This window comes from Pseudonaja textilis, chromosome 7 (assembly GCF_049901715.1).
Source record: "Pseudonaja textilis isolate UNSWEBS1 chromosome 7, rPseTex1.2, whole genome shotgun sequence".
NCBI lineage: Eukaryota > Metazoa > Chordata > Lepidosauria > Squamata > Elapidae > Pseudonaja > Pseudonaja textilis.
This window is the reverse complement of record NC_141996.1, coordinates 15,246,177-15,272,569: the sequence shown is the minus strand read 5'-3', so window position 1 is coordinate 15,272,569 and position 26,393 is coordinate 15,246,177. Positions and strand designations below refer to the sequence as shown.

Here is a 26,393-nt window from a genome sequence, read left to right as displayed (position 1 = left end):
AGGAGGCTGAAAATGGGATACAGAGGCCAAAATGGGGCACCTGGAGGCAGCAATAGGTGATAGCAATCCCTGCAGCCTGAAACAGCTGATTGTCAGCACCCCAACCGACAATCAGCTGTTTGTGCTAATCAGGCTGTGCTGAAGCTGACTTAGCTATTTGCTGTTTGCTGCATAGAGGCAAATTCTTACTGTCCCCATTTATCTGTATTCATTCCCTTGTTCTTTATATTCATACTTATACTTGTTATCTTGTACATGTTTAACAAATAAATTGCTGGGAGGCAGAGGAAGAGGCAAACATTTTTTTCTTGTTTTCCTCCCCAGAAGCTAGGTGTGTCTTATACTTCAGGGCGTCTTATACTCTGAAAAATACGGTACTTTATTGTTATAGGATAAATAATAAAATACTGAAAACCTGCCAAGTTTTTATCTGCCCATAGTATACTGTACTAAACAAAATCATTTTCTTTTTTCAAGGTTGCTTCAGTCTCAACTGTGTATAATTTTTTCTTCAAGAATCTCCTTAACAGTTCTTTCATATTTTTCCGAATGGCCTCTGTAACTTAAAAGATAACATTTATTTTGCCTCCAGGTCATTTTGACTCAACATAAAGTCCCTGCAGTTTTCTAGGCAATATTTTCTGAAATGATTTTTACCCTTCACCTCGTTCTAGGGCTGGGTGAAAATGACTTGCCCAACAGTGTATTTAAACATACAATAAATTAAGCATTCACTAAAATTCTGGGCATGTAACTCTGGATGGCAAACAAATCCAAATACATGTTTTTATGGCTATCAATGAGATTCAGCTTCATCACCATCATATGGTTTGCAAAGTTTGACCCCCAACTATTTAAACCATAGCTTAAGAATTTTTGTAAGCACAGAGAAGTATGGTTTAATTAGAAATAAACCAGACAAGTTAACCATGGCTGGGCATGAGATGAAAGCCCAACCAGTAGCTGGGAATACAGGTAGTTCTCAACGTAGGACCACAGATGAGCCCAAAACTGATGTTGCTAAGTGAGTTTTGCCCCAATTTACGATTTACCACGTTAAGTGAATCACAGCTGTTATATTAGTAACACAATTAAACGAATCTGGTTTCCCCATTGAGTTTGCTTGTCAGAAGGTCACAAAAGGGGACCATACTACTACAGACGCTTGCAGCCGTCATAAATGTGAGTCAGTTGTCAAGCATCCTAATGCAAGTCACGTCAGCATGGGGATGCTGCAGTGGTTGGAAGAGTGAAAAATCGTCCTAAAGTCACTTTTATTTCAGCGCCCTTGTAATTTAACAGATTAACAGACAGATAATCAGAGTTGGAAGGGACCTTATAGATCATCTAGTCCAACCTCCCCCAAGCAGGAGACCCTACGCCATTTCTGACAAATGGCTTTGAAGAGTCACTAAGAGAACTGTTGTGAATCAAGGACTAAGCCCTCTGGCTTCTTAAAAGACCTGCTGAATTAGGCAGGACGATGCCTGATCACGCACGTCTGGGGGAAAGCCCTGATTATAGGCTGACAAGCCGCCCCAGGGAGAAATTCACGCCCTTTCCCCGCCCTCCCTCCCGAATCACGTCACAACCTCTTTCTAGTGACGCGCGCAAACGCTCCCGGAAGGCGGGGCTAATCACGCGTCGGCGCCGTCCCCGTCTCTTAGCTCCGCCCTGGAGGAGGCGGGGCGACTGGGTGCCAGTCAAGGGGGGGCGGCGGTGGCGGCGTGTCGCTGTCACTTCCTGCTCCCGCCTCTTTCGTGTCAGGGCGGCGCAACACGCTCGCGATTCCTCGGCGCTTTGCCGGCTTTCCCCGCCACCGCGGCTGCTTCCACCTCAGCGTCGAACGGTCCGTGCCCCCACCACACACATACACACACCGCGCTGGCCCTGGCGGCACCCCGGCGGTAGCAGCCGAGCGAGGGAAGGAAAAGGGCCGGACAACGAAGCGGGCGCGGCGGCAAGCAGCAGCAGCCAGAGCTGCCGCTTCTTCGCAACAGCCGAGGACGGAAGAGGCGGCGGCGGCGGTGGTCGCTCTCATCACCCGGGAAGCGGGGGTGGGGTGGGGGCACGCTGGAGGGCCTGGCTCCCCACGTCTTCTGCTCGCTCCGCTCTACGGTGAACAGAGGAAATGCCCGTGAAAAAAAAGCGCAAATCTTCGGGGCAGGCGGGCGACGAGTCGGGCCTCAAGAAATGTAAAATCAGCAGGTACTGCATCTGCCGGGGGAACAGGCCCTCCTCTGGCTCTGGGGCCGGTCAGCCGGGGTAGGGGGTTGGGGGTCTCCGCTGGAGAGACCCCCCTCGAGGGAGGAGGCGGTGACGGCGACGACCGCTTTTCTTTTTTGAAGAAAAAGGGGCCCCTACAATTTGAGGAGGGGGGGTCCTTCCGTTCCCACCCCCGCAATTGCTGGTCACCTTTTCGTGACACAGGTGAGGAAAGGTGGAGATGTCAGGTACGGCCATCAGCCCCCCCTTTACACACACACACACACACACACTTGAATCTGCCTTTAAACTAATTGCTGCCTCTCATCCATCCTTGGTCTTTTTCCTCCTCTCTCCTAGTCTCTTAGGGAAGTGCGTTTTTCATACCTCCTTGGCCAAAATTGCACATTTCGTAGGGTGACTTTTTTTTTTGGTCCCCCCTTCTTACTGGTGACTGAAAGGGCTGGTAGGTTCACTGACGATTCTGTAGCAACTTTCTCCTAAGTACTGCCTTCAAAGTGCAATGGACTAAATTTACCCATTAGCAAGAATTCAATGCTTGCTGACTGGGTTGTATGGGAGCTGAAATTGTGAAATTGAATATCCTGGGAGCACCAGGTAGGGGAAAGCTAGTCTGCACAATGACTATAATGTTTCAAAAGGCCTTCCTCAGCTCTAGTCTTGCTTGGTCTGCACTAGTGATTTTAAGATCCTTGAATGATTTGTAATGGAGAATATTGAAGTCACCCAAGCAGACCCTACGATGGCATCTACAACAAAGCACATGGTGTTAAAATAACAGCATGTGTTGTTATATAAAGGATAAAATGGCATCCAGTCAAGTGTATAAATTCTGTAATTTGCTTGCTGACATCATGTTGCATGTATTATTTGCTCCTCCCCTTATCCTTCTCCAGGTGCCTATGGACAGGATGAAATAAAACATGTTGCCTTATGATGATGGGAGTTGCAGCCCAACATGTTTGTAAGGAGGCTGGTTAGGAAATAGTGTAATTTCAGCTTCAGCTGATTTCATTTATACATACAGACATACACTTATACATACATACATACAGATATGCATGTGTACACATACTCTATATATATGTGTGTGTGTGTGTATAAAAACATTACACACATAATATAATTTATATGCTGCCCACTGAAAAGTGAATGTGTATGTGTGCATATTCTGATTTTTGCTAGCTGGTTGGAGAAGCAAGTTGGCATATAAACTGAATGAAGGCCTGACAGATTTCACTATCTCTTAACTTGACATTCTCTATCATGATAAGTACAGACTTTCCAAAATTTAATATTGGGCACTGTGATGTGCCTCCCAGCGCTTTGGAATTCTTTACCCACTCCCCAGGTTCATTAAGTTCCCACCCCTACATAAAATTGTTAAAGCAATTATATTCCACTAGGGACTGTGTTTTTTTAATCTTAGTCAGTTGCTTAGGGACATCCATCTTGGGGCAGGGTTGATTAATCTTACATACTTTTTTATGTTTTTACTCGGTTGCAGAGAGGCAGCTTGGTGTAGTGGTTAAGGCATCAAGGTAGAAACTGGGAGACCTAGAATTCTACTTCTGCCTTGGACACAAATCCAGCTGGGTGATCTTGGGCCTGTCACTTTCTTTCAGCTCTAGGAAGAGGGCAAACCACTTGAAAAAAACTTGCCAAGAAAACTTCAGGGAATTGTTCAGCCAGTCTCTGAGAATTTGACATGATTGAACAGAAAAAGTCAACATGTCTATTTGCCCCTATAATTCTGTAGCCATTATTTTTCAAGTACAAGTCAAAATGTAATGAAAGTGCTCAAAGAATTACATTCCATCAAATGTGTAAAAATTCTTACAGGCTTCATCTTTTTAATACTGTTCGAGACAAGTTATATAAAAAAGATAAAGTATAGATTTTGACATAATATCTTTTAAGTTTACACTGGAAAGGAATGCATCGATATACCTTTTGTAGTTTCTCTGCTTATATATTGTGTGGTAATGAATCAGTGTTTTATTTTAAAAATATAATTTATTCATATATTTGCAGAAATGTTTGCCAATTGATTGATAATTAATGTAAAAGTTGAATTCTGTTCAGAAACACAAACATTGGCCCCAAAGTCTAATCACAGCTTTTTCAATGTACTATAAAAAGTCAAGGTAACTGCACTGTTCTTTCCCTTTGCGCTCTCCTAAAGCTGCTATTTAGGAGTGCAAATACTGTTAAATTCAGTGTGACAGGCTTCTAAATATACATGGATAAAGTTGTGCTGTTAGAACATGTTCTACCTGTTCCTTGAATACCAACTAAACTGTTAAGTGGACCATAGTTCTAAAATTGCAGAGTTAAAACTTGCTGCAATCAATAGTGAAAGGGTACATATTGGTCTAAAGATAATATAAGTATTTAACGAGCATAATGAAACCAGTTAGGCATCATATATAGTATGACAGATGTTTCAGATTATGATCTAATGGAAAAGGATGCTTTGAAATAGTAACATCTGAGATGGCAGATGCAGCCATGATGTTCTCCACATTAAATTGCACTTCATTTTAGCTTATTGTTACTTAGGTTTCTTGAAAAAGTGATGAAATGAAACCATAATTTGTGTATTGCTTTAAAGTAGAAGAGAATAGCTCTCTGCAACTTGCTAAAAAGTTCATTATAGAAAGCATTACAGAAAATACAAAGAAAAATAGCACAGGTTATTTCAGGGAGCTAGATGTTCTTTAAGAAATGAAAGATGTTTGAGCTTTTTTATATTCATCAAAATATTAGATAATAAAGAATATGTAGAAAAAGAAGAGATAGCAAGAAGCAATGATTTCCAGGTTTCTTTATAATAAATGTATTTTATCATTTATCATAGCAGCCATTTTGTAAGTAACTTAATATATTATGAAGATTACAGTATAAATGCGTATATGTGAGCTACAATTGTCAGACTTTTCAATGGTAGTAACACTTGCCTTCAGTTTTGTATTACAAGCATAGCAAATACTGAATCACTCAAGGGCAGGTAAAATGAATTAAATGCATTCAATTATTATTTTGCAAATTAATGATTTAAAAAAACTTGACAGAATAAAACAGCTAAATCTTGGTCTGTTTCATAGCTTGTAATTCTTTCAAGTTTGGGTTTTGAGAATATCCAAAAAAGGGAAAAAAAGGAATCACTTTTGTACTTCGAAAGCAAGGATAGCTTGTTCCCTAGAAAATATGTTAAAAGTACTAATTAAAGCTGCAAATTTAAGTATTTTCTAGATGGTTATCTATTAATAAGCCATAATTGGGGATTTTTTGAAGTAATAGCAAGTTTACCAACATCCTTTTAAATATGTATTTAAGTTATTGCAGGTCACCAGCTTCTAATAAAGTGATAAGTGGTGAGGAGCATTTTTCAAGCAAGAAGTGCCTGGCTTGGTTTTATGAATATGCAGGTATGAAACTAATGCATGGTTAATGCAATTAATTAGTAATACTAGGACTGTGCTCTGCTTATATCCTCTTTAATGTGAAACTAACCATTTGTTTAAAAATGTTTAAATATATACATGGAGACTGATGTCACCACACTACAGGTAGTTCCTCGACTTAGGACCACAATTGAGCCCACATTTTTCGTTGCTAAGTGAAACATTTGTTAAGTGAATTTTCCCTCATTTTACAATCTTTCGTGCCTCAGTTATTAAGTGAACCGCTGCAATTGTTAAGTGAATCTGGCTTCCCCATAGACTTTGCTTATAAGAAGGTCACAAAAGGTGACCTCACATAACCCCAGGACACTGCAGCCATCATAAATGTGAACCAGTTGCCGAGCATCTGTATTTGGATCATGTGACTATGGAGATATGCAACAGTTCTAAGTGTTGAACACAGTCATAAGTCACTTTTTTCACTGTTGTAACTTTGAATGGTCACTAAATGAACTGTTGTAAGTTGAGGAGTACCTGTATTTTAAAAGAAAGAGTGTTCTTGGGTTAGAGAGATGAACATAAGACAGGAGTTTCTCAGGTGTAAAATTCTGTTGTTTACATATTGAGCTGTGTTGTAATTTTTTAATCTGTTTGAATATTCTGATTTGTTTGGCTCTAGGTAGGTGAATGGTATAAATCTATTCATGGAAGCTTGCAAACTAAGGTTTATGGCCTAACAAAATATATAATCCACACTAACAGTTGCTTATTCAACAAACCTCATTTAAGCAAACTGTAGTTTAGTACATAGAGCATCCTAATCAGTCCAAGTATGCCTACCAAATATGCCTAAAACAGAGGAATACTTTAGTTTTATGAAGCCAAAATGTGTTTCTTCCTTTTTAATAATAAACATGGATGCAAAGCATTTCATCCTCTCAGAAAATAAGATTGAGTTGAGAAATAGTGACTGGTCAAAATAAAACCCCTTAAGGTCCAAAGGTATGAGATTATTAATTATTTATCCAGGACAGCAGGAATGCAAATTCATTATGCCAAAAAATATAATGCTGCAGAAACCTGAATTTGTTAGAGAAGAGCATAATATATTCAGTTGCACTATGAAGTGCAATTTTTTAAATATATATTTTTCTATATTCATAGAAAAAGTACTAATCTGATCCCAAAATCCTTAAATGATTGTCAGTCTTTCTTTATAATTGTATGAACATCATATGTCTCCTATTATATAGATATGGGCAAATTTAGATACTGCTTCAAATTCACATACGTACGAACATACCTTACATGTTCTTTTTTAAAGTAAATAAATCATTCAAAACTGATACTGTACATTGGATGGCAGAAACTGATCTCGATGAAACATCTGGAATATGGTGTAATTAGGAAACTATATGCAACACTGAAATGACTCATGAGTACAGTCTGCTACTTCTCTTTTCTTTCCCATCCTACTCCAGCTTTGGCTCTGATAGGCCATTGAGTGATACAAATTTATATAGTATGATATGTCTTTTTTTCCTTTGAAGGTGATGATGAAGTTGTAGGACCTGAAGGAATGGAAAAATTCTGTGAAGATATTGGTGTTGAACCTGAAAACGTAAGCCACAAAATGGTTTTTGTGTTTTAGTTTTTTAAGTATTGTCCATTCTTTGGTTACATTGTGTTTTTCTGCTGTTTCTTAATTTTACTGTAACAAATTAGCAAATTATGAACTTTCAAAAAATTGGGTTTTTTAATATTTCAGTTTTACAACAGGAATCCTATAATTTCTTAATACATTTGGGCATGGGCAGATCTTAAAGTGCTGAAACTTCTTTACGCTACTTTCTATATAATACCTCTATGTTTTTATATTTTCTTCCAAAGTGAAAAGTATGCAAAGGTATACCTTTTTTTTTTTTGGGGGGGGAGATTCTGCTATAGTGAGCAGCTGCATGACCCTAATGTGCCACTGTCTATTCCAGAGGTCTCCAAACTTGTCAACTTTAAGACTTGTGGACTTCAACTCCCAGGATTCTCCAGCCAGCTGGAAAATTCTGGAAGTTGAAGTCCACAAGTCTTAAAGTTGACAAGTTTGGCACCCCTGGCCTATTCCAGAGCACATTTTTGATCATTTTAATGTTGCATGGTTAAGTGGAGGCTCCCCTAAGATTATAGGAAAAGATCTTTAATAGCTCTCCAAGCATCAGATAAAAATCAAATGTAGCACACCATCAGGGAACAAAAAAATGTTGGCCACTCAAAACCTACTAACCTACTAATTGGTATCAATCAGTATTGTTTTGATGGCACCAAAAGTATTTGTAGTATTTCATTTATTTCACTTATTTTGATAAATTTTTTTGATGGCTCCAAAACGACAGTGCCTGATGCATCTCTGGTGCATTTCTAGGGGTATGACATTCCAAAACAACGGAGATACCTCAAAAAGGTTTTCAGAAGGTAGGATCCTGCAACAAACAATTAGGGAGAAAATTTTAATGCTATGAGGGTAGAGCAGGAAAGGGTTTGGTACAGTTTCTTATAGAGGCTTCAGATGAGGCTATCCTTTTCTTGCATTTTGGAGGCCTTGAAGATCTGTCTCTTGCCCAGCTTAAGATGGGTGTAGTCCCCTTCAAGAAGTGGGTGTGTGTTTGTGGCTGCCTGGTTTTGCCAACTTCTATTTTTGTTGTATTTTTATTGTTTTATACTTTTACATATCCTTTGTGAACCATCCACAGTCATTGGGAGCCAGGAGATGTACAAACTGGATTAAATAAATAAACCCTTAAATATAAATGGAAATTTAGTTGTTTGAGAGTTGTAGTCCCAACACATTTGAAAAGAGTAGAGATTTGGACTGATGAACAACTTTTGCAGCCAAGCACTGTTTTTAAAAATGTTAAATGTAAATTCGACTTTTTCCCTCTCTGAGCCCACTTTTATTCCTTTATTCTTTTACAGATTATTATGCTAGTTTTAGCCTGGAAACTAGAGGCTGAAAGCATGGGATTTTTTACAAAAGAAGAGTGGCTAAAAGGGATGACCTCATTACAGTAAGATCTTCTATTTTAAGTTCTTTTTGTCAAAAGATTTGGATACATATACACATTTTCATTTAACAAAATGCTGCAGATATGATTAACTTCGCTTGTATCTTACATCTTTCAATTTAATCTAAAGATACTCATTTTTGACGGCTCGTGTTCTTGAGCTGTGCATTGCTTCAGATTTGAGCACAGAAAGATGCTTCAGAGCATCTGCAGAGGTGCTCATGCAGTACCTTTGTGCAACTCCTTTAAGCACATAGAGAACACATAGTTTATTTAAAGATATATAGACAGAGATTATATGAGCTTCCTTGTGTTCAAAGAACATTTCATGCTCGAACCTGCACAACCCAATCAGGTGTTTTCCTATGGTCAAAATCAGTTTACTTCTGCTGGATTCTCAGAACAGTTCAAATGTGTTTGAATGATTAGCCTTTCTGTCACTGTATACTACTAAAATTCTCCTGTCTGTAACCTGAGTAAAAGAGTACCTGATTGGGCAATAATATTCCTCAAAGGAAAGAAGAGACAGAAGTAAGAGAACAGAATGAAATTAGCTTCAAAATTCTAAAAGTGGTGAGCTATGAATAAATATTCTTATATATCTATAAAGGTGAATATTTGTTATTCAGGCTTGAAATGAGGTGTCCTTGGTGCTCTCTGAGCTTGCTTGTTTTCTTGTAGACGTTTCATTATTTTAACTAGGTAACATCATCAGTTGAAGCAAGACTATCTTTTATTGTTGGTGTTGTAGTTAACTTATGGTACTGAAGGCTGCAGGGCTAGAATCCATTAGCCATTTCTGGCTAGATATTGGGATCATGAAGCTCTTATACTTTTTATGGTGTTCTGAATAGAGCAGCTTCCTAAGGTTATTCTCAGGGTATCTATTTATGCAGTGAAAGCATCTGAATTTTTGAAACAACTTTAATTTTTATTTTTTAATGTAATTTTTTTTAATTACAAATGTGTTTTTTATTGCGTTACCCCTCCCCCCCAATGTCTTGGATGAAACCTTCAGATCTCCTCTAAAAGCTATCATTAAGTTGAAAATTGTAATGAACAGAAAGGGAGAATGATTACATACATAGGAAAATGCTCCATTTTCTGTATTTAATTAATATTCCCCTGAACCTGAAAAAAAGCAGAAAGCAGGGCCTGAATACACTAAAGCAAAAGGGTCCGTTGAGGCAAAAATTTAGAAGAGTATCACAGACTGCCGTTAAACATAAATTTATTAAATTAAAAAAACCTTATCCCTATCCCAGGTTAGCCACACATCTAATACAGTACATAAAATCCAGATCATAATTTAGAGAGTTCACTCCATTCATTTTTATTTTGTCTTTTGAGAAGTGCTCGAAATTCAGAAGTACTATGTTCAAATTTACTAAATAATAGAGAATTTCTTATTTGATGTACAAGCAAATATAAGATTACATACATTGTAGCGTGTAAAAAATGACTTGGGAGTCACAAGCTTGAGACCCCTACAGTCTGATAGCCTGTGTATTCAATCATCCCTACACATGTTTCCTTTCCCCAAATATTTGACATATAACTATTTTATTTTTTATTTAAGATGTGACGGTACAGAAAAGTTGCAAAGTAAATTTGATTTTTTGCGATCCCAACTGAATGACATTTCAACATTTAAGAATATCTACAGATATGCATTTGACTTTGCAAGGGTAAGTGAATCATCTAAGGAAATAATGATTTAATTGTGCATTGATACATTTTCTAAATTATACTTTTTTGAACCGCTATAGGATAAAGATCAGCGAAGTCTTGATATTGACACAGCAAAGTCTATGTTAGCACTTCTTCTTGGAAGGACATGGCCACTATTTTCAGTGTTTTACCAATACTTGGAGGTAGGAATGCATTAGGAAAAAAAATCAAACTGATGTTTTAATCCATCTTCACATATTTTACGCTGATTGCAATTTTTTTATGCTTCTTAATTATTATGCTTTTAGTTTTTCAGTACACATTTTGTATTTCCGAATAAATCTATGCAGTACATTATTCTCTGCCAAATATCTCTTTCAAAATAAAGGCAATGATAGTTGGCAATTTAAAATAGAAATCTATTTTAAATAGATTTAGATTAAATTCACATGGAAACTTACTTTTTCTTCAAGCATTTCTTGATATGCCATAAATTCTTTTTTTAAGTATGTAATTCTTGTAACGTATAGCACAGTATATTAAATGATAACATTTCTTACTTTTCTGTAGCAGTCAAAATACAAAGTAATTAACAAAGATCAGTGGTACAATGTATTAGAATTCAGTAGAACTGTCCATGCGGATCTTAGCAACTACGATGAAGATGGGGCATGTGAGTATTCTATATTCATTATTTTTTGAGGGGTTCAGTTGCAAGTTTCAGTTTCCATTAGAGTTCTAGAGAGATTGAAACAGATTCATATGAAAATAAAAAGCATGAATAGGAGGTTTGGGTAGAATTATAGAGGTTTGTGTGACATACGTTTTATTTCAAGCTTGGAACAAAACAGCCCTGCTTGTAATGTTACACCAAAAGACTTTGCTATAGCATGTTAGTGGAAACAAAAGTTGCTGCAGCTTGACTGTTCATGTCCCTTTGGAAAAACAACTCTAAAATGTTAGTGTTTTTCCCATGAGAAAGAATGATAACTCAGGACCAATTGTTGCTTTTCTATTTTTACCCAGGGCCTCACAAGCAATAATACTCCACATTAAATGTTGCCTACTGCACAAAATTTGATCAAAGGGATGATTTTTAAAATTTCTGAAAATTTAAAATGAGCTATGAAAACATAACTTTTTTTTCCACTGAAAAATCTGTCTAGATAATACACTTATTACAACCAGTACCACCCAATAGAAAAAAAAAGGATTGTCCTTAAATAAACCCAGTAGATTACAGACTAAGAAGATCAGCTGAATATTTGAATGTTTCTTTTAGTTAGTACATCTTACAAGTTTTTTTCTTAAATGTTCTGATTTTGGGGTTTTTTTCTTTTTCTTCTTTTGAAAGAAGCCATTGTCTCGGTCACTTTGTAAGCACTACTGGGTTTGTTTGCATTCTTGTTTTTTTTTTTTTTTACCATTCTTGCCAAATGCAATTCTACAGAGCCACTGGACTTTTCTTTCCTGGTATTTTTGCTGGCACTTGGGATGGTTGCAGGCTGCAGAAAATAAGATGATTACTGATGCTTAGATGAGTTGCATTTGATTAATAATTTTATGATAACGTGAAAACATGCATGCACAAAGTTTAATTTGCACACACATTTTAAGAAGTCAACCAGTTCCAACATTTTATTAACCGTCTCAGCAACATTAGTGACATTTGTGTTTCACTGAAACTACTATTGACACATGGAGCATTGTGTTATATATCTACAAAATGAAGCAAAGTACAGCACAGAAGGAAGCCGCCAAACATAGCAAACTTTAAAGTAAGGGTGGTAAGACAGATGTAAGAGGTAAAAGATGCAGATATAATAACTCATAATGACTCATCAACAGGTGCAGTGTAAGCTGATAAATTGTACTACTTAGGCTGGGCAAAATATAATATATAGCAACCCTGTCACAAGCCTCTAAATAACAACTAAATTGCAGTACTCGGAACAGTCAGAACACAAAGTGATACCTCCCCAGAGGTCCAAGTTTTATCTCATTCTTGGAATACTCATAATGATTGTTTGAGCTTGGAACACATTTTTTTCCAGATTGAAACAATATTATACTTTGATATTTAGATCCTCTAGTCTAGAACAGGGGTGTCAAACTTACAGCCCGCAGACCATATGCGTCCTGTGCTGGCCCTGCCCCCGCCCAGTGTTGACGCAACGTCCTGAGTTTGACACCTCTGCTCTAGAGGGATACAGAGTTGGGATCACATATAAAAATAATAGCATCCGATCCAATTAATGTAATTAGACAAAAATGTTTCATATATGCTGATCAGCATGTTTTGATGTATGGGTATATATTTTATTTATACCTATACAAGAGCCATGGTGGCCCAGTTGTTAGAATACAGTACTGCAGGTTACTTTTGCTGCCTGACTGCTGCAAGCAGTTCATTAGTTCCATTCTGACGGGCTCAGGGTTGACTCAGCCTTCTATCCCTCCAAGGTCGGTAAAATTAAAACCCAGATTGTTGGGGGCAATATGCTGACTCTGTAAATCACTTAGAAAGGGCTGTAAAGCCCTGTGAAGCAGTATAAAAATCTTAAGTGCTATTGCTATTTATAACGAAAGATATTTTTAAACTTCTTCAGTTTTCTACAATAGGGAGAATATAGTTGTGCAGGATACCTTAAGAATAAATTTAATCTGAATTAACATCTCATTTTAATCTCTTTTTGGAGCTTTGTGCTTGTTGAACATACTCATTTCTGTAGTGCTTCAGGATATACAAAACTTTAAAAAGTCTAGTTTAATTGATTATTTTTGTATCTGTATGAATCAGTCAAAAAATAATGGCATTTCCAACACAATATTGAGTAACTACTAGGATGGTGTATGAATTGAATGTTCTTGAATTATGGGACTTTGCTTGCCTGTTTCATGACTAGATAATATTGTGGTTTGATATGCTGGGGCTGTTATTTGTTTTGCTACATCACCTCTACCATTTCCTTTTCAAATATGTTTATATAATACTTAACAAGTCCTTGTTGCCTTCCATTCAGATGATAATATCTTTAAATTATATATGTATTATTTTGCACATGTCTTGGTCTTCAATAGCTGCATGTGTATATTATTATTCATATTTCTATACTGTTGAATTGAATCACCTGACAGTTTATAGTATAAATAAATCAAAATCACAATAAAATCCAGTCAATAAAACAAGATGAAATAGTATTAATAGGATAAAAATAGTGATAACCATGACAAGCAACCTAAACTATATGGCAATAAATTACAATTAAAAGGTCCTCATAAAGTAACTTTCTGGAAGATGTCAAAGTAGATGCCAGCTAGGCTTTAGAGTAGCCTAGAGCAACAGGCCTTATGTTCTTTTAACTCATATGCACCAGCAAGCATACTAAATAGAGTAAATAGTTTCCTATTTGCTGATTGAGAATATAATTGTGAAATGCTTTTTAACATTTTTGCCATACGCTAAATAAATAAGCAAGCAAGCATGCTGATTAGATTACTTCCACCTAAAAGAGGTGGTCCTGAAGATACCTGGAAGATAAACTAGATAGGGCTTTTGTAGATGAAAGCAGCACTTCTAATTATACTCCAAGTCTATTGAAATCCCATCCCCTTCCTCACCCTAGACATAACTTCTATTTGAAAATTCAATAATAGATGTTAAATCTGGAAGGACTTTCAAGAAATGAACTTGCTTCTTTGGGGGAAGTCTCATCCAAACTTAAAACTGGAACAGTTTTACAATTTGTGGTCAGATAACAACTCCACCTTGTTGGGGTTCAAATTCACACATTTCTCCTCAAGAGCCTTTAAACATATCATCAAGATTTCTCTGTATCTGTAGTTTTATCCAGTGTTGAGATGTACAACTGACTATCCTAGTGGACAAGTAGCATTTTCCTGCACATGTTAATGAAGACAGGAAAGACAGCTGAACCCTAGAGAACCGCCCAGTTGGCACATCTATTTAAGAAGTTGAAAGAGTACAAATCAGTGCCCCTGACTCTCCAACCCTTGGAGAAAGCTGAAAAGGTACCATGGTTGATGATATTGATGAGTCAAGTAGACTCTTTCATCCTCCTATCCAAGTCCTGACAAAAAAATCCACAGAGAAATCAGTGCAGCTTCTATTCTGTGCCCAAGCCTGAACTGAGTAAAAGGAATCTAGATACAGGTAGTCCTCACTTAAGTTGCTTAGTAACTTTGCAGTTACCCTGATCCTCCCCAGAACTACTTATAACCTGATTTTGAAGTTCACACCTGGCCATGGTCACACGATTGCATTTTGGCATTTGGCAATTACATCTGTTTGCAGCATCCTGAGACCATGATTTTTTGCTGGGGGAGCGGGGGTTTGTCAGTTTCCAACATTTATTTCCAGGAAAAAAATGGCTATTGGTAAAAATGGGTTCACCCAACACCCTTAATGACTGGGGTTTGCTTAACAACCGCATCAGTTGCTTAACAATTGCCACAAAAGTAATAAAATTTGGATGTGCTTAACAACCCACACAACTTAGTCATAATGCTTGGCTCAGGTACAGTTGTAAATCAAGAATTATCTGTATTCCATTTCATTTACGGCATTTAATTAAAATCCCACCACCTTCTTAATAATCTTATGTTTTTTGTAGGTTTTGGTTAGAGTTTGTGGATAGAGATAGACAGATAATTATATTTTTTTTTTGCTAAGGAAAAGCATAGAGAGAGAATAAACTTCTTCTCAAATTTCAGGTGAAATAAATCTTTAACTGAAGAATATAGTATCAAAAGGCATGCTGCTTTCTATCTTACCTTGGGTTTATTGAAGGAATAAGTGGCTCAAGAGTTTTCCAGCAAATAGGACGTTCATTTTATAAATTTTATTGTAGAGCATTCCTGTCTATATTTATCTGTAGCTCTCATTCTGCAAGCTGACTTATTGCAGTTTTAGCATAAAGCTTGTCTTCAGCCTTTTGTTTTCCTGCTAAATCTTGTTGCAAGGTTATTCTATAAAAAATATTACTACTTGTCACCACTTACAGAGGGAGGGCAAAAGCCAGAAAGGTTAATAATCTCTGTTCACAGGAGGCCGTATATGTCAGCTTATAATCAAAATAAATAGTTTGCTTCCAATTCTGAACATTTACTAATGGAAGATCCAATGCAAATGCATGGACAAGGCCTAATTCTGAAGTGGATAAATTGGGCTATGGTTCATTTTTTAGCAGTAAGAATTGGGAAAAAGAAGGTTCATTGTGTTCCTATTTCTTCCATAAATTGAGGTATTATCTTTTTATCTGCTTAAAATAAAATAAAAAAAATCAAACATTTTTCCAATCCTAGTATTTTAAAAAATAAATAAATCTCTGCTACCAGTAGCAATCGGTTGGCAGTATAGTTGCAGAGTACTACATATTGGCAAATAACATGAGGTAGAGTTGATAAAATGTGGTTAGTATTGTCATTAATGTCCATTTTCCATGCTTTCCCACTGGAGTAGTAAAGTGTAAAACATTGTTTCAAGAATTCTTTCAGCTGTTTTTTTTTAAATAAAATGAACATAATTATATGTCAGCATATTTTAAGCTAACGTATGACTCTGCAAAAATACAAAGAATATGTCTCAGACATGAGGAAAGAAAAATTAAATTGTATGTTAGGACATGTTTCCTCATTAGGCCTACTTATAAATCACAAAACTGTCAAAAAAAATTCTTAATTTTCAGTATCAGATTAAAAAAAAGTCTTGCCTAAGGTTGTACTGATAGTAGATTGCTTTCTAGTTGGTTTATAGAGTTCCTAGGTCTTAGAGTCAAAATGAAGTGGCACAAAAGCACAACAAATTAATTAAAAGAATGATTGATCATCCACTTTGGAATATGTTGTCTTTGCCACTGCCAGAAAGTCTGAATTTCCTCTGAAGTACTGCAGTTTGTAATTGCCATTTCTCCCTCCCAGGGCCTGTTCTTCTTGATGAATTTGTGGAATGGCATAAAGATCACCAAGCATCATAGCAAGAGCAGCTGTGAAGAGAACGCTGGATCTTGTGATGCCCAATCTACAAACACTGATTCAAAACCAAGGATTGCGTTCACATCCTTATGAACTTTAGTCATTTTTTTCCTTTTATTTTTAAAGGAAGCCTTGTTACACATGAAAAGGGCATTGAACCACACACTTCTGAGACTGAAAATTTGAGGTTTTTGTCTTAAGTTTCTATCATTTCAGAACAATAAAAATTCAGATTTGTAACAGTCTTAAAACGTGAAGGATATGACTATGGGTCCTAAAAACCAAAAAAAAAATGTTGAATGCATCAGAAATGTCCAATATGAGTGACTGAATTCCAGATGTATGTTAACAATTGTAGTAGAATAAGAATTTGGTAGATTGGTTCTTGTGGAATGAATGCCTTTAGGGAAGGGTGATTAACCTTAAGCCTTGGCTGGTGCTTTGCAAACACCTCTATCACTTGTGCCATAACTGAACAGTGGAGATAAAGCCTTTATTAATTTATCAGCAAATCCTACTACTTTTTAGTTTTGTTTTCTAGTAGAACATTCATAGTGGCCTGTTTTTGTTTTCCTTAGAAGCACTAGGAAGATGCCTTTCATAAAACAATTGCAAAACTTGAAACATCATTTGTATTTATTATATATAGGTCTACATCTTAATAGGAAAATTAAGGTAGATCTTCTGATGTGCATTACGCTGAGAATAAACTATTACGATTCTCCTCCCGTCTCCAAATGTGGAGAATATATGTTTTTATTATCCTATTTTCAGGTATACGCATTCTAAAATTAGGAAGAGTTGCACTACTTTATACGATATATAGCCAGCTACCAACAACTGATTAAGACCCAAGGACTACTCAGATAAATATGTTAAGCTAAATATAAATGTTTACAAGACTTAACTTTGTTTTGTGAAACAAATTATATTTAGGAGAACCGCTTTAGGTAATTGGATGAATAGTCAGGAAAAATGTAGACCTCCTTCTATAGCAGAATTGTGAAATCACCTGTGTGATATGATACAGTCCTTATAGCTTACCATACCAGGCAAAAAATGGTAGTATCTATCTCAGGATAATGAAAATGCATTGTGCACAGTATAATCAGGTTGAGGGTAGTACAAGATAATCTCTTGTCTATATGGTGCATTCTAAATATTTTCATTTATATTTTTTATTATTGGTCACTAACAGCCCTTAAGAATCTTCCTGGTGCTGGGAGATGCTAGACAGCAGGTGGAATTGTATGTTAGCTGCAGAATTTCTATGACCTGTCCAAGGGATGATATAATATCAATGAGTTTGCTGTTCTTTGGCTGTCTGCAAAAGAGAAAGGTAGTTTGAAGTTGCAGGAGGAAGTACATCAAATACCTCAGACTTGCTGATCTGACTCAATTGCTTTTCTTGATAAGTATCCCATGATACTGCGTAATGTTTTCCATAGCCCTATATGAACCATCGGGCTTTTTGGTGGATAAGCTGAAATCCACTTCTGATTGATGCCAAACGTTTTTAGGAAGTCATATTGTAGATTAGACATAGTTGTTGTGGGAGTCAGTTAAATTGAAGTAGATGTGCTTCCAGCTTCTTTATTTTCCAAGGTGCAGCATTTCTAACCCAAGGACATAACTGACCAACACAAAGTATTTCTTTATTTCCAAAATAATCGATTTCTAAGGGTTAGATACTAAATACAATAACAAACAAAGCAAAACAAACAAACAAAAATTGATCAAATAAGCACTGCAGAGACAAAGATGGTTTTCAAATGCCTTAATAAGGCAGGTGAAGAGTTTGATTGCCTGATGTATTTAATATTCACAACCTGAATACTTAATATAAGCCTTACTGTGGAACAGTTATGGTTAGGATGAGTTATGTTCAACCAATCTTTTCAAAATGGACAAATATCTTGGGTGGGGGTTGCAGCTGGATTTGGCACTGATATTGTTGTTTCCCCAAGTGAAATAGTGCTTGTTTTCATTCTCTGATGTAGATGGGGAATAAAAATTCAATCTAGAGATGTGCATTTGTGAGTGAATCATGTATTTATTACTCCTTCTCTCTCTTTCTGCCATAAAGAGGCTATATCAGTAGATCCATACCCTAATTTGGGCATAGCCAGGTAGATATGAACCGGTGTCAGAAAAATATGCATAGGAATGAAGATTTGCTCCTGGCATCCATTTTCCCAAGCTGCGCTTTATAAAATCTCAGGTTTTCAGGTTGAAAGATGCAAATCGGGAAAATACAAATAATGTAAAGAAAACAGCTTTTGAAAATCCAAATTATAAGCTCTGTAGGAACAAGGTAATCAATAAAGTGAAATCAGTCCATTTATATCATCTGTTTCTTACAAAGAGATCAAATTGCTATGAATAGCTTCTCTGAGGTTTTATCACTTCTTATAATAAAACTATATTTCAGGGATTTAGCACAACAGTTTAACTATTGGTTTTTAAAGTTGTGGTGTGCCAGTTAAAATTACAATGAATGCTTGTTACTTTATCATTCATTTTTACAAGAAAATGGAAACCAGTAAATGAAAGCCAGTTAAGAAAATATATTTCCTTTTGCTCTTTCAAAATCAGATGAAATTGCTTGAAGCTCAGGAAATTTCTAACAAATGTTTCTTTGAGAAATACCTGTCTCCTGTTGTACTGTAGTCATCTCTGTGAAATATTTTAAGATACTCTGGTCAAATTTTGTATTAAATTATTAAAACGGAGGTTCAAAGTATCTATTAAAAATAAGTGTTGGAACAATGTAACACAGTAATACACAGGGAAAAGCAGAAATTAAATTATGAAAGTAAAAGTTAAAATTGAATGGAAATAATGCTGTAAATCTGAAAATCAAGCAATACAATGTATAATTTTTAAAACAAACATCCAGGGTACATTGCAGTTACATAAGTAATTTAGGAATAAAGACAACAAATATACTAAAGTGGAATATAAAATGAAAAGCAGATAACAGGTGGACAATATTAGAAGTCAGTTGTGTGTAGAACTCCAAGTATAAATGCATACCAACTAAAATATTATTAAATAATAGGTAAAGATTAGTTTATTAGGAATGGGAGGAAAGACGTAGCAACTTTGTCACAGGAAAAATATATAACCAATTGGCAGAATTTAGGGCCTTAAATCCAGAAAATATTTAAAAAAAACAAATGTCAGACATGAAGAATAGATTCCAGATTCAATTATATACATGTATATACAGGGAATCTTTGACTTTTGACCACAATTGGAACCAGAATTTCTGTTGTTAGGTAAAGCTGCTGTTTGGTGAATTGTGCCTGATTTTACGACTACCTTTTCCAAAGTTATTAAGCAAAGCATTCCAGTTAAATAAATCACATGGTTGTTAAGTAAACCTAGACTTTCAGTTTTATCTTTTGCTAAATAATCTTTATGGAAGGTGGCTGGTTTTTTGAATACTTCAAAGGATCCTGGGCAAAGATCCAAATATTTTAGTTACTGTATTTTTCAGACTATAAGATGCACTTCCCTCCCCCCAAAAAAGTGGGTGGGAATGCCTGTACGTCTTATAGAGTGAATATTGCAGTGGGGGAAGGGGGTTGATGTGGCACCGATCAGCTGTTCTAGGAGATGAGGATCGCTGCCACTGCTGCCCATTCACCAGCAATTGGTGGTGAACGGGCTGCAGCGGTGGCAGCGGTAAGCGGGAGGTGGCAAATGGGCCACAGTGGTGAACAGGCTGCAGCAGTGAACAGGCCGCGAGCACGAATGGGCCATGGTGGCAATCCCCACCGCCAACAGCAGCTGATCGGTGGCATTCTGGGGGGGCAAATCCATTCACCAATCAGCTGCCCGGCAGCGAAGGCTCCAGCATTCTCTGCTGGCGGCAGCAGCTCAGCTCAGTTGACCAACGCACAAGGGAGCGGAGCCCTGACGAGCCACGGGGCTGCGATAATGTGCTGAAGCTGACCAGACTGTTTGCTATTTGCTGCAAGGAAGCTAGCCAGATGAATACTGGATGGATGCTGGAAGGCAGATTTTCTTATTTTCCTCCTCTAAAGCTAATGTGCGTCTTATAGTCCGGAGCATCTTATAGTTCAAGAAATACGGTACTTTCTCGTAGAATACTTGTGAATTATGCAAATCTTTCTTAATACGCAAAACCGTGCGTGCGAATCCTGCACCTCTTTAGAAACGGTTAAGACACATCTTTTCCTAGGTTCACCAGACCGCCTGGAAACACTGGTTTACCATTTGACAAAGAGATGCCTTGTATGTGCTCCTATGCATTCAGAAACACTTTTGTCAAAGGATTTGCACAGCTGAAATGGTTAAAAGAAATCCTTATTGGGGAAATATGATTAGAAGACATGGCAAGTTGTTACCACTAGAGGGCATCCAGTACCTTGTCAGTTACAGTTAAACAAAATATGTAAAGTAAAAATATGCTAAAATAGATAGTACATTTTCAGAAAAACGTTCTTTTCCCTATACTGTATATGAATCTAATAAGAATCTCGCACACAAATCTCAGATCTATCCAGCCACTAATAATACTATAGAATACCTACAATATTCTAATTTTCCCAAAATTAAAATAGCTATGATCTCGGTTAGGATATTTCCTGTAGATTTAAGTCAGTCCTCTCTCCCTACTCCTTAAATGAACCAGTGTACCTGTGATTTGTAAGAAATGCACACATAAAAAAATAATAGGGTTGAGAAGTTTCTAGTGTATTAAGCCAGAAAAATCCCCCCCTCCTCCATATTGTTATCAATTACAGTAAGTAGCTTTTTTGATGGACACAATTCAAGGCTTAATTTGGGCCCCAGCCAAAAAAAAAAAACTAAAACTGCCATATTCTCAGATGGGCTAGATCAGATTGCCTTACAAGTCCCCCAGCTACAGAAGTACCAGAGAGTTTAAAGTACCCCAGTCCAGTGGTGGGATTCCATTTTTTAAAAAAACTACTGATTCTGTGGGCATGGCTTGGTGGGCGTCGCAGGGGAAGGATACTGTAAAATCTCTAGTCAGAGGTGGTACTTGGCTGGTTCTCCAAACTACTCAAAATTTCCGCTACCAATTCTCCAGAACTGGTCAGAACCTGCTGAAGACCACCTCTGCTCCAGGCTAATTACTTGCCATGTTGTACTCATCAACAAGAGCAGAAAATCAATATCCTCCTAGTTTTAGAATCTATTTGTCATAGTTGGTTGCAAGGTTTACAATGACCAGTTAGACTCTTCGTATTTATTGTAATTGGACAAATCTTAAATCCCTACGATTGGCTTGTTCTGCATCATTGTGCCAAAAAATAACCCCACCCTCACCTAGCTCAGATACTAAATGGATCTGAGGTTTATGTGTGACTGATTTAATTTGATTTGTATATGGTATAGGCATATTCAGCAGGTTCTGAACAGTTCTGGAGAACCAGTAGCAGAAATTTTGAGTAGTTCGGAGAACCAGCAAGTACCACCTCTGACTGGAGATTTTACAGTAACCTTCCTCTGCCACACCCACCAAGCCACGCCCACAGAACCGGTAGTAAAAAAAAATTGAATCCCACCATTGGGCATAGGGAAAAGAGCACAATTCCCCAGTCATTTTCTGGATGGTCCTTCTAAATCTGGTGAGAAATGTTGGTGGGATTTTTTTTAAGGTGATCAACTTTTTTACAATGAGGAGGACACAAATAAATTGAGGAAAAAAATATCGTAAATAAACATTTGATTCATTGCAACAATAATACAGAATACACTGTATTATGCACTGCTGTGTCATGTTTCGGTAAGAAGTAAACAAAGCCACTTGCACATGGTGCTCTCTTGCACACGGCAACTCTTGCGCGCGGCACACTCTTGCACACAATGCACTCTTGCGTGTGGCACACTCTCTCAAAACAATTCTCCTGTGCAGAGCGCATGCACCTCATAATCGCGTCTCGCAATACTGTACTGAGCCTTGACGAATCATCATGTCAAATACAAATGCATTACATCACACACAACGGATCAGCTCAGCATCGATCAAATACGGAGATTTACAGATTAGTCTTCAAATATCGAAAAGGAGAACATGTAGGAGGACACTTTTTTAGAGAGGACAGAACTTACAAAAGGAGGACTGTCCCCCCTAAAGGAGGACAATTGGTCACCTTAGTTTTTTTAAATAATACCAACTGATCAGAGATGTTTTGACATTCTGCTCCTGAGAGATTTGAACTTTCTTCAATGCTGCATAGTATCACACTTTTCCCCCATGTACAAAAAAGAGACATTTGCAATTGTTATCAGATTCAACTCCAAATAGCAGGGAAAAATGGAAATGCCAAAATGTGTATTAATTTGGTTAATATTTCAATACATTCCCGTTTTGAAAGCATTTCACTAGCTAACAGGAACATTGCAATTTTTTTTCTTTATTCCCCAAAAACAAAGCAAAAAAAATCACCCAAGAAATAGAAAAGCAAGCGTTTGTTTTTTATTTAAAAAAATCTTAAAACTAAAGATCCGCTCATAGATGAATCACGATGTTTCCACTTTTCTCTTTTCATTATTCACAAAATTAAAGCATAATGGGATTTTAATAACTCCAGTAGAGATATTTGCTAACCAGCTTAAACATGTCTGCTTATAATCACATGGCAATGTTAGGTCAGGTTAGGACAGATTCTGGCTATAGTGCTTCAAAATCGAGTGGGGAGGGAAGGATCCAGAATTTTTGTTGACTTTGGGGAAAGAAGCTTTGCATTTCTTCTAACCAAGAGATTGGTGGGACGGTAATTGAGTGTTAGATCATACTGAGGCAACAGTCAAGATCCAAAATAATATTAAAGTAGACATCTTGAGCCCTCTCATGTATAGGTAGTCCTCAACTTACAACTGTAACTGAACTAGGAAAGTCATGCTATTGTTAAGTGGGCCATCACATGACCAACTGGATTTTACAATTTTTTTCCACAACCTCCATTTATTAAGCTAATCCAGAGTCCTTAAGACTGATGTAACCCTTGGAATAGAGATGAAGAACTTTCAACTCTTATTAGGCTGAACTAGCAGGATCAATGATCAAGAATGATATGATTTGCAATGTGACAAGATCTGGAAGGTTGCTTGTTGCTGGTCCTTGCATAGGTTGTTCCTATGTTGCTCTCAAGATCTGTAATGTAGCTATGTCTCATGATAAACTCCCTATTAGTGATTTAATTTATGTCCTTTTCATCTGCCTCATACACTTACTTGTTTTAATATGGGTTCTTACACTGAGGCTAGTAGCTTTTGTATAAAAAACATTCAGGTACAGGCTGGTCTCAGAAGAGATAAGCTGCCTTCCACTTTAAACAAAAGGACAGGAGAAAGCCAGCAAGAAGCTAACAATATTGTAGAAAGTTCCACTGGAAAAGCAAAAACACTCATTAAAAGTCTATGCCAGTGGTGGCTAACCTTTTTGGGCTCCTCTGCCAAAAATTGTGCACGTGTTTGTGTGCATATGCTCGTGTGCCAGCACCCAGAAGGCAATGCATGTGCCCTCCCACACCTCCTGTGCATGTGCATGCAATTGCTCCCGCCGATGCTCCCTTACCTGCATTGTACCTCCCAGCTGATTTTTGGGCCATTTGAGGCCTTTTTTGGCCTCCTAGAGGCTTGAAGGAAGCCTCTGCAGCCTTTGCAGGCTGAAAAATGTGCCCTTTTCATCACTTCCGATATTTCTGGAAATATAGGAAGTGACAAACAGGCCTATTTTTCAGCCTGTAAAAGCAGCAGGGGCTTCCCTCTGGGAGGCTGAAAAAGGCCTCAAACAGGTCAAAAAATCAGCTGGGAGGAGCTCACATGCACAGTGAGGTAAGCTTGCTTGTGGCTTGCACAAATGGCTCTGCGTGCCACCTGTGGCACGCGTGCCATAGGTTCTCCATCACAGTCTTATGCGGTAATTTTTTTCCTCACTAAATCTTATTCACCAAAATTCAACAGGATTGTTTCTCGAATTTTTTTTAAAAAAGTTATCATTAGAGTTGTGACATTTGTGAATAATGATAAATTAACTTGTCCATTACAATGAAAATGGTTGTCTTACGATCTTAATTGTATGACTGAATACAGGTACTCCTCAAGTACAACCATAATTCAACCTCCGCAATTATGGCCATAAATCATGGCAGTCATAAAGCAGGTCATGTGATTGGATCCGATTTAATGACCTTATTTGGTGGCTGTCATTAAGCAATCACAGCAGTCATAAGTTGAATGCTGCGCTTGTCAAGTAAAAGATTGCTAGCTATGGCATCTTTTTCTCCAGAAACCAGAAGTAAATACCAGTTGTAAGTTGGGATCATGACGATGGGATGCTTCAAAAGGTAGTCTGGGTTCCAAGCACCCAAATCGTTGTGTGGGGAGTGGAACAGATATTGGAACTTTGGAATCCAGTTGTAAGAAGCTTTTGGGGGTTCATTGTAACTTTGAACAGTTCTTAATGACTGTTATAAGTCGAGGACTATCTGTATACCTATGCAAGCATCAGGCACAAACAACCAGACCCACTCTTAAAATGTTCAATTAATTATTTTATTGCTCAAGCCTATACACAGGAATCTTCCTAGACTGATGATTTGCACCTGGGTGAAACTAGATGAGACTCAATGGCATTCAAGGTGGGAGGAGGTCAGATTTCACCCTCTTGTGCCCACGTAGGGATTCTAAATAAAGTCCCCATTTGACTCCTCCCCTTGCTTGGCAAGTCTGTCTCCTACATAAGGGATATGGCTATGATTCTCTGGAAGACATTTGTGGCTTTCAGGGGTGCTTCTGTGAAGATAACCAGATGTGAGACACTTTGAAATTGGGCTCTGGGATCAGGTAGGATTGCCAGCTTTACTTCGGTGTAGCGGCTTCTACATCTGAGCTTCTGTTGGATACTATAGCTTTGGTTGGCAATAGAGTTCCTTAGGTTTATAATCTTCAAGAACGTCACTCTGCCATCCCTGATCCAGCTTACTGAGGGCCTTTAGAGATATACAGAAGCTATTGCTCAGGCAAAAAGGCAGGAATGGGCTTCTGGGGGTTTGCAGGGGTTCAGGAGACCCTCTAGCTAAGATTCTGTGCAGTTCAGAGAACCCCCAAATCCCACTCCTGGGTGGCCCTGCCCACCGCACCCCTCCCCTCCCAGGAGTCCCCACACGGCCCATTTTGCATGCAGGTAAGTGCCGGGCACATGTGGAGGTTCAGGGAGGGTGAAAAATGGGCCTCCCGGAAATTCAGGAAGGCTGGAAATGGGCCTGTTTCAGGCTTCAGAGAGCCCCCAGAGCCCGGGGAGGCCATTTTCACCCTCCCGGAGGCTCAAGGAAAGCCTCCGGAGCCCAGGGAGAGCAAAAATCCACCCCTCCTGCCACCATGGTGCAGGAGGCCGACTAGGCCACACCCATGATGGCCATGCCCACCCAGCAACCAGACAGAGAACCCTTTGCTAAAAATTTTCAAGCTCACCCCTGCAAAAAGGCTTTTTTTTAAAAAAAGTCCAAACTGTCCGGATCAATACTTAGATGTGGCTCAGACAAACACACCACTCTAATTTACTGAATTATAATGGGGCGGAAAAGGGTTCAGGACATTCAGAATTACAAGATTCTGTGATTATGCCAGTCTTAATAAAGGTAGTTTTAGTTTTCCTCAGGTGTTGATTTTATAGTCTAATCTACCGACCTGCAGTACTTAATGGAGCTAATTGCCTGATACAGAAGGGCCATGTGCCACACTTGGTTTTATCTTGGAGCAGTGAGATTGTGATCTGGAGTTGTAGAATGCCACTTTTAATCCCTTATTGTAGATGAATCGGTAGCCTTGGAGAATTCATGGATGTTCCCCATTGCATGGAAGAGGATCAATAGAGCAGCTACTGAGAAATAACTTTTATTTTTATTCTTTGGTCTGGGATTTTATGTTTGCCAATCACTCGTAGTCACTTGTGTGAGGTGGGTAGTGTAGAAATCGAATTCATAAATAAATCTGCTCTCAAGATGTGTTCTGACCCAAACCCTTTTCCAATAAGACA

The 26,393-nt window shown here is 37.8% G+C and overlaps 1 protein-coding gene across 2 annotated transcripts; it reads left to right on the top strand.

Annotated features, from left to right (window-relative positions):
- The first annotated feature begins 1,701 nt into the window (after positions 1–1,701).
- DCUN1D5 (defective in cullin neddylation 1 domain containing 5) lies at positions 1,702–19,739 on the top strand. 2 transcript variants are annotated; one of them, XM_026706900.2, is made up of 8 exons: positions 1,702–2,208; positions 5,566–5,657; positions 7,184–7,254; positions 8,601–8,692; positions 10,269–10,377; positions 10,459–10,563; positions 10,931–11,033; positions 16,301–19,739. In XM_026706900.2, the coding sequence occupies exons 1-8, from the start codon at positions 2,132–2,134 to the stop codon at positions 16,354–16,356; spliced, it is 705 nt and encodes a 234-aa protein (XP_026562685.1). In that variant the 5' UTR covers positions 1,702–2,131; the 3' UTR covers positions 16,357–19,739. The 2 variants fall into 2 exon arrangements, with proteins under 2 accessions (XP_026562685.1, XP_087793216.1); XM_087937090.1 differs by lacking the exon at positions 1,702–2,208 and adding an exon at positions 4,266–4,373.
- Positions 19,740–26,393: the final 6,654 nt, after the last annotated feature.

What these genes read in the sequence shown, in the direction of transcription:
- DCUN1D5 (XM_026706900.2), top strand. Translation starts at nt 2,132, where the DNA reads ATGCCCGTGAAAAAAAAGCGCAAATCTTCGGGGCAGGCGGGCGACGAG. An exon ending in AAGAAATGTAAAATCAGCAG is followed by an intron (nt 2,209 to 5,565) that starts GTACTGCATCTG and finishes TATGTATTTAAG; the next exon opens with TTATTGCAGGTCACCAGCTT. An exon ending in ATGCATTTGACTTTGCAAGG is followed by an intron (nt 10,378 to 10,458) that starts GTAAGTGAATCA and finishes GAACCGCTATAG; the next exon opens with GATAAAGATCAGCGAAGTCT.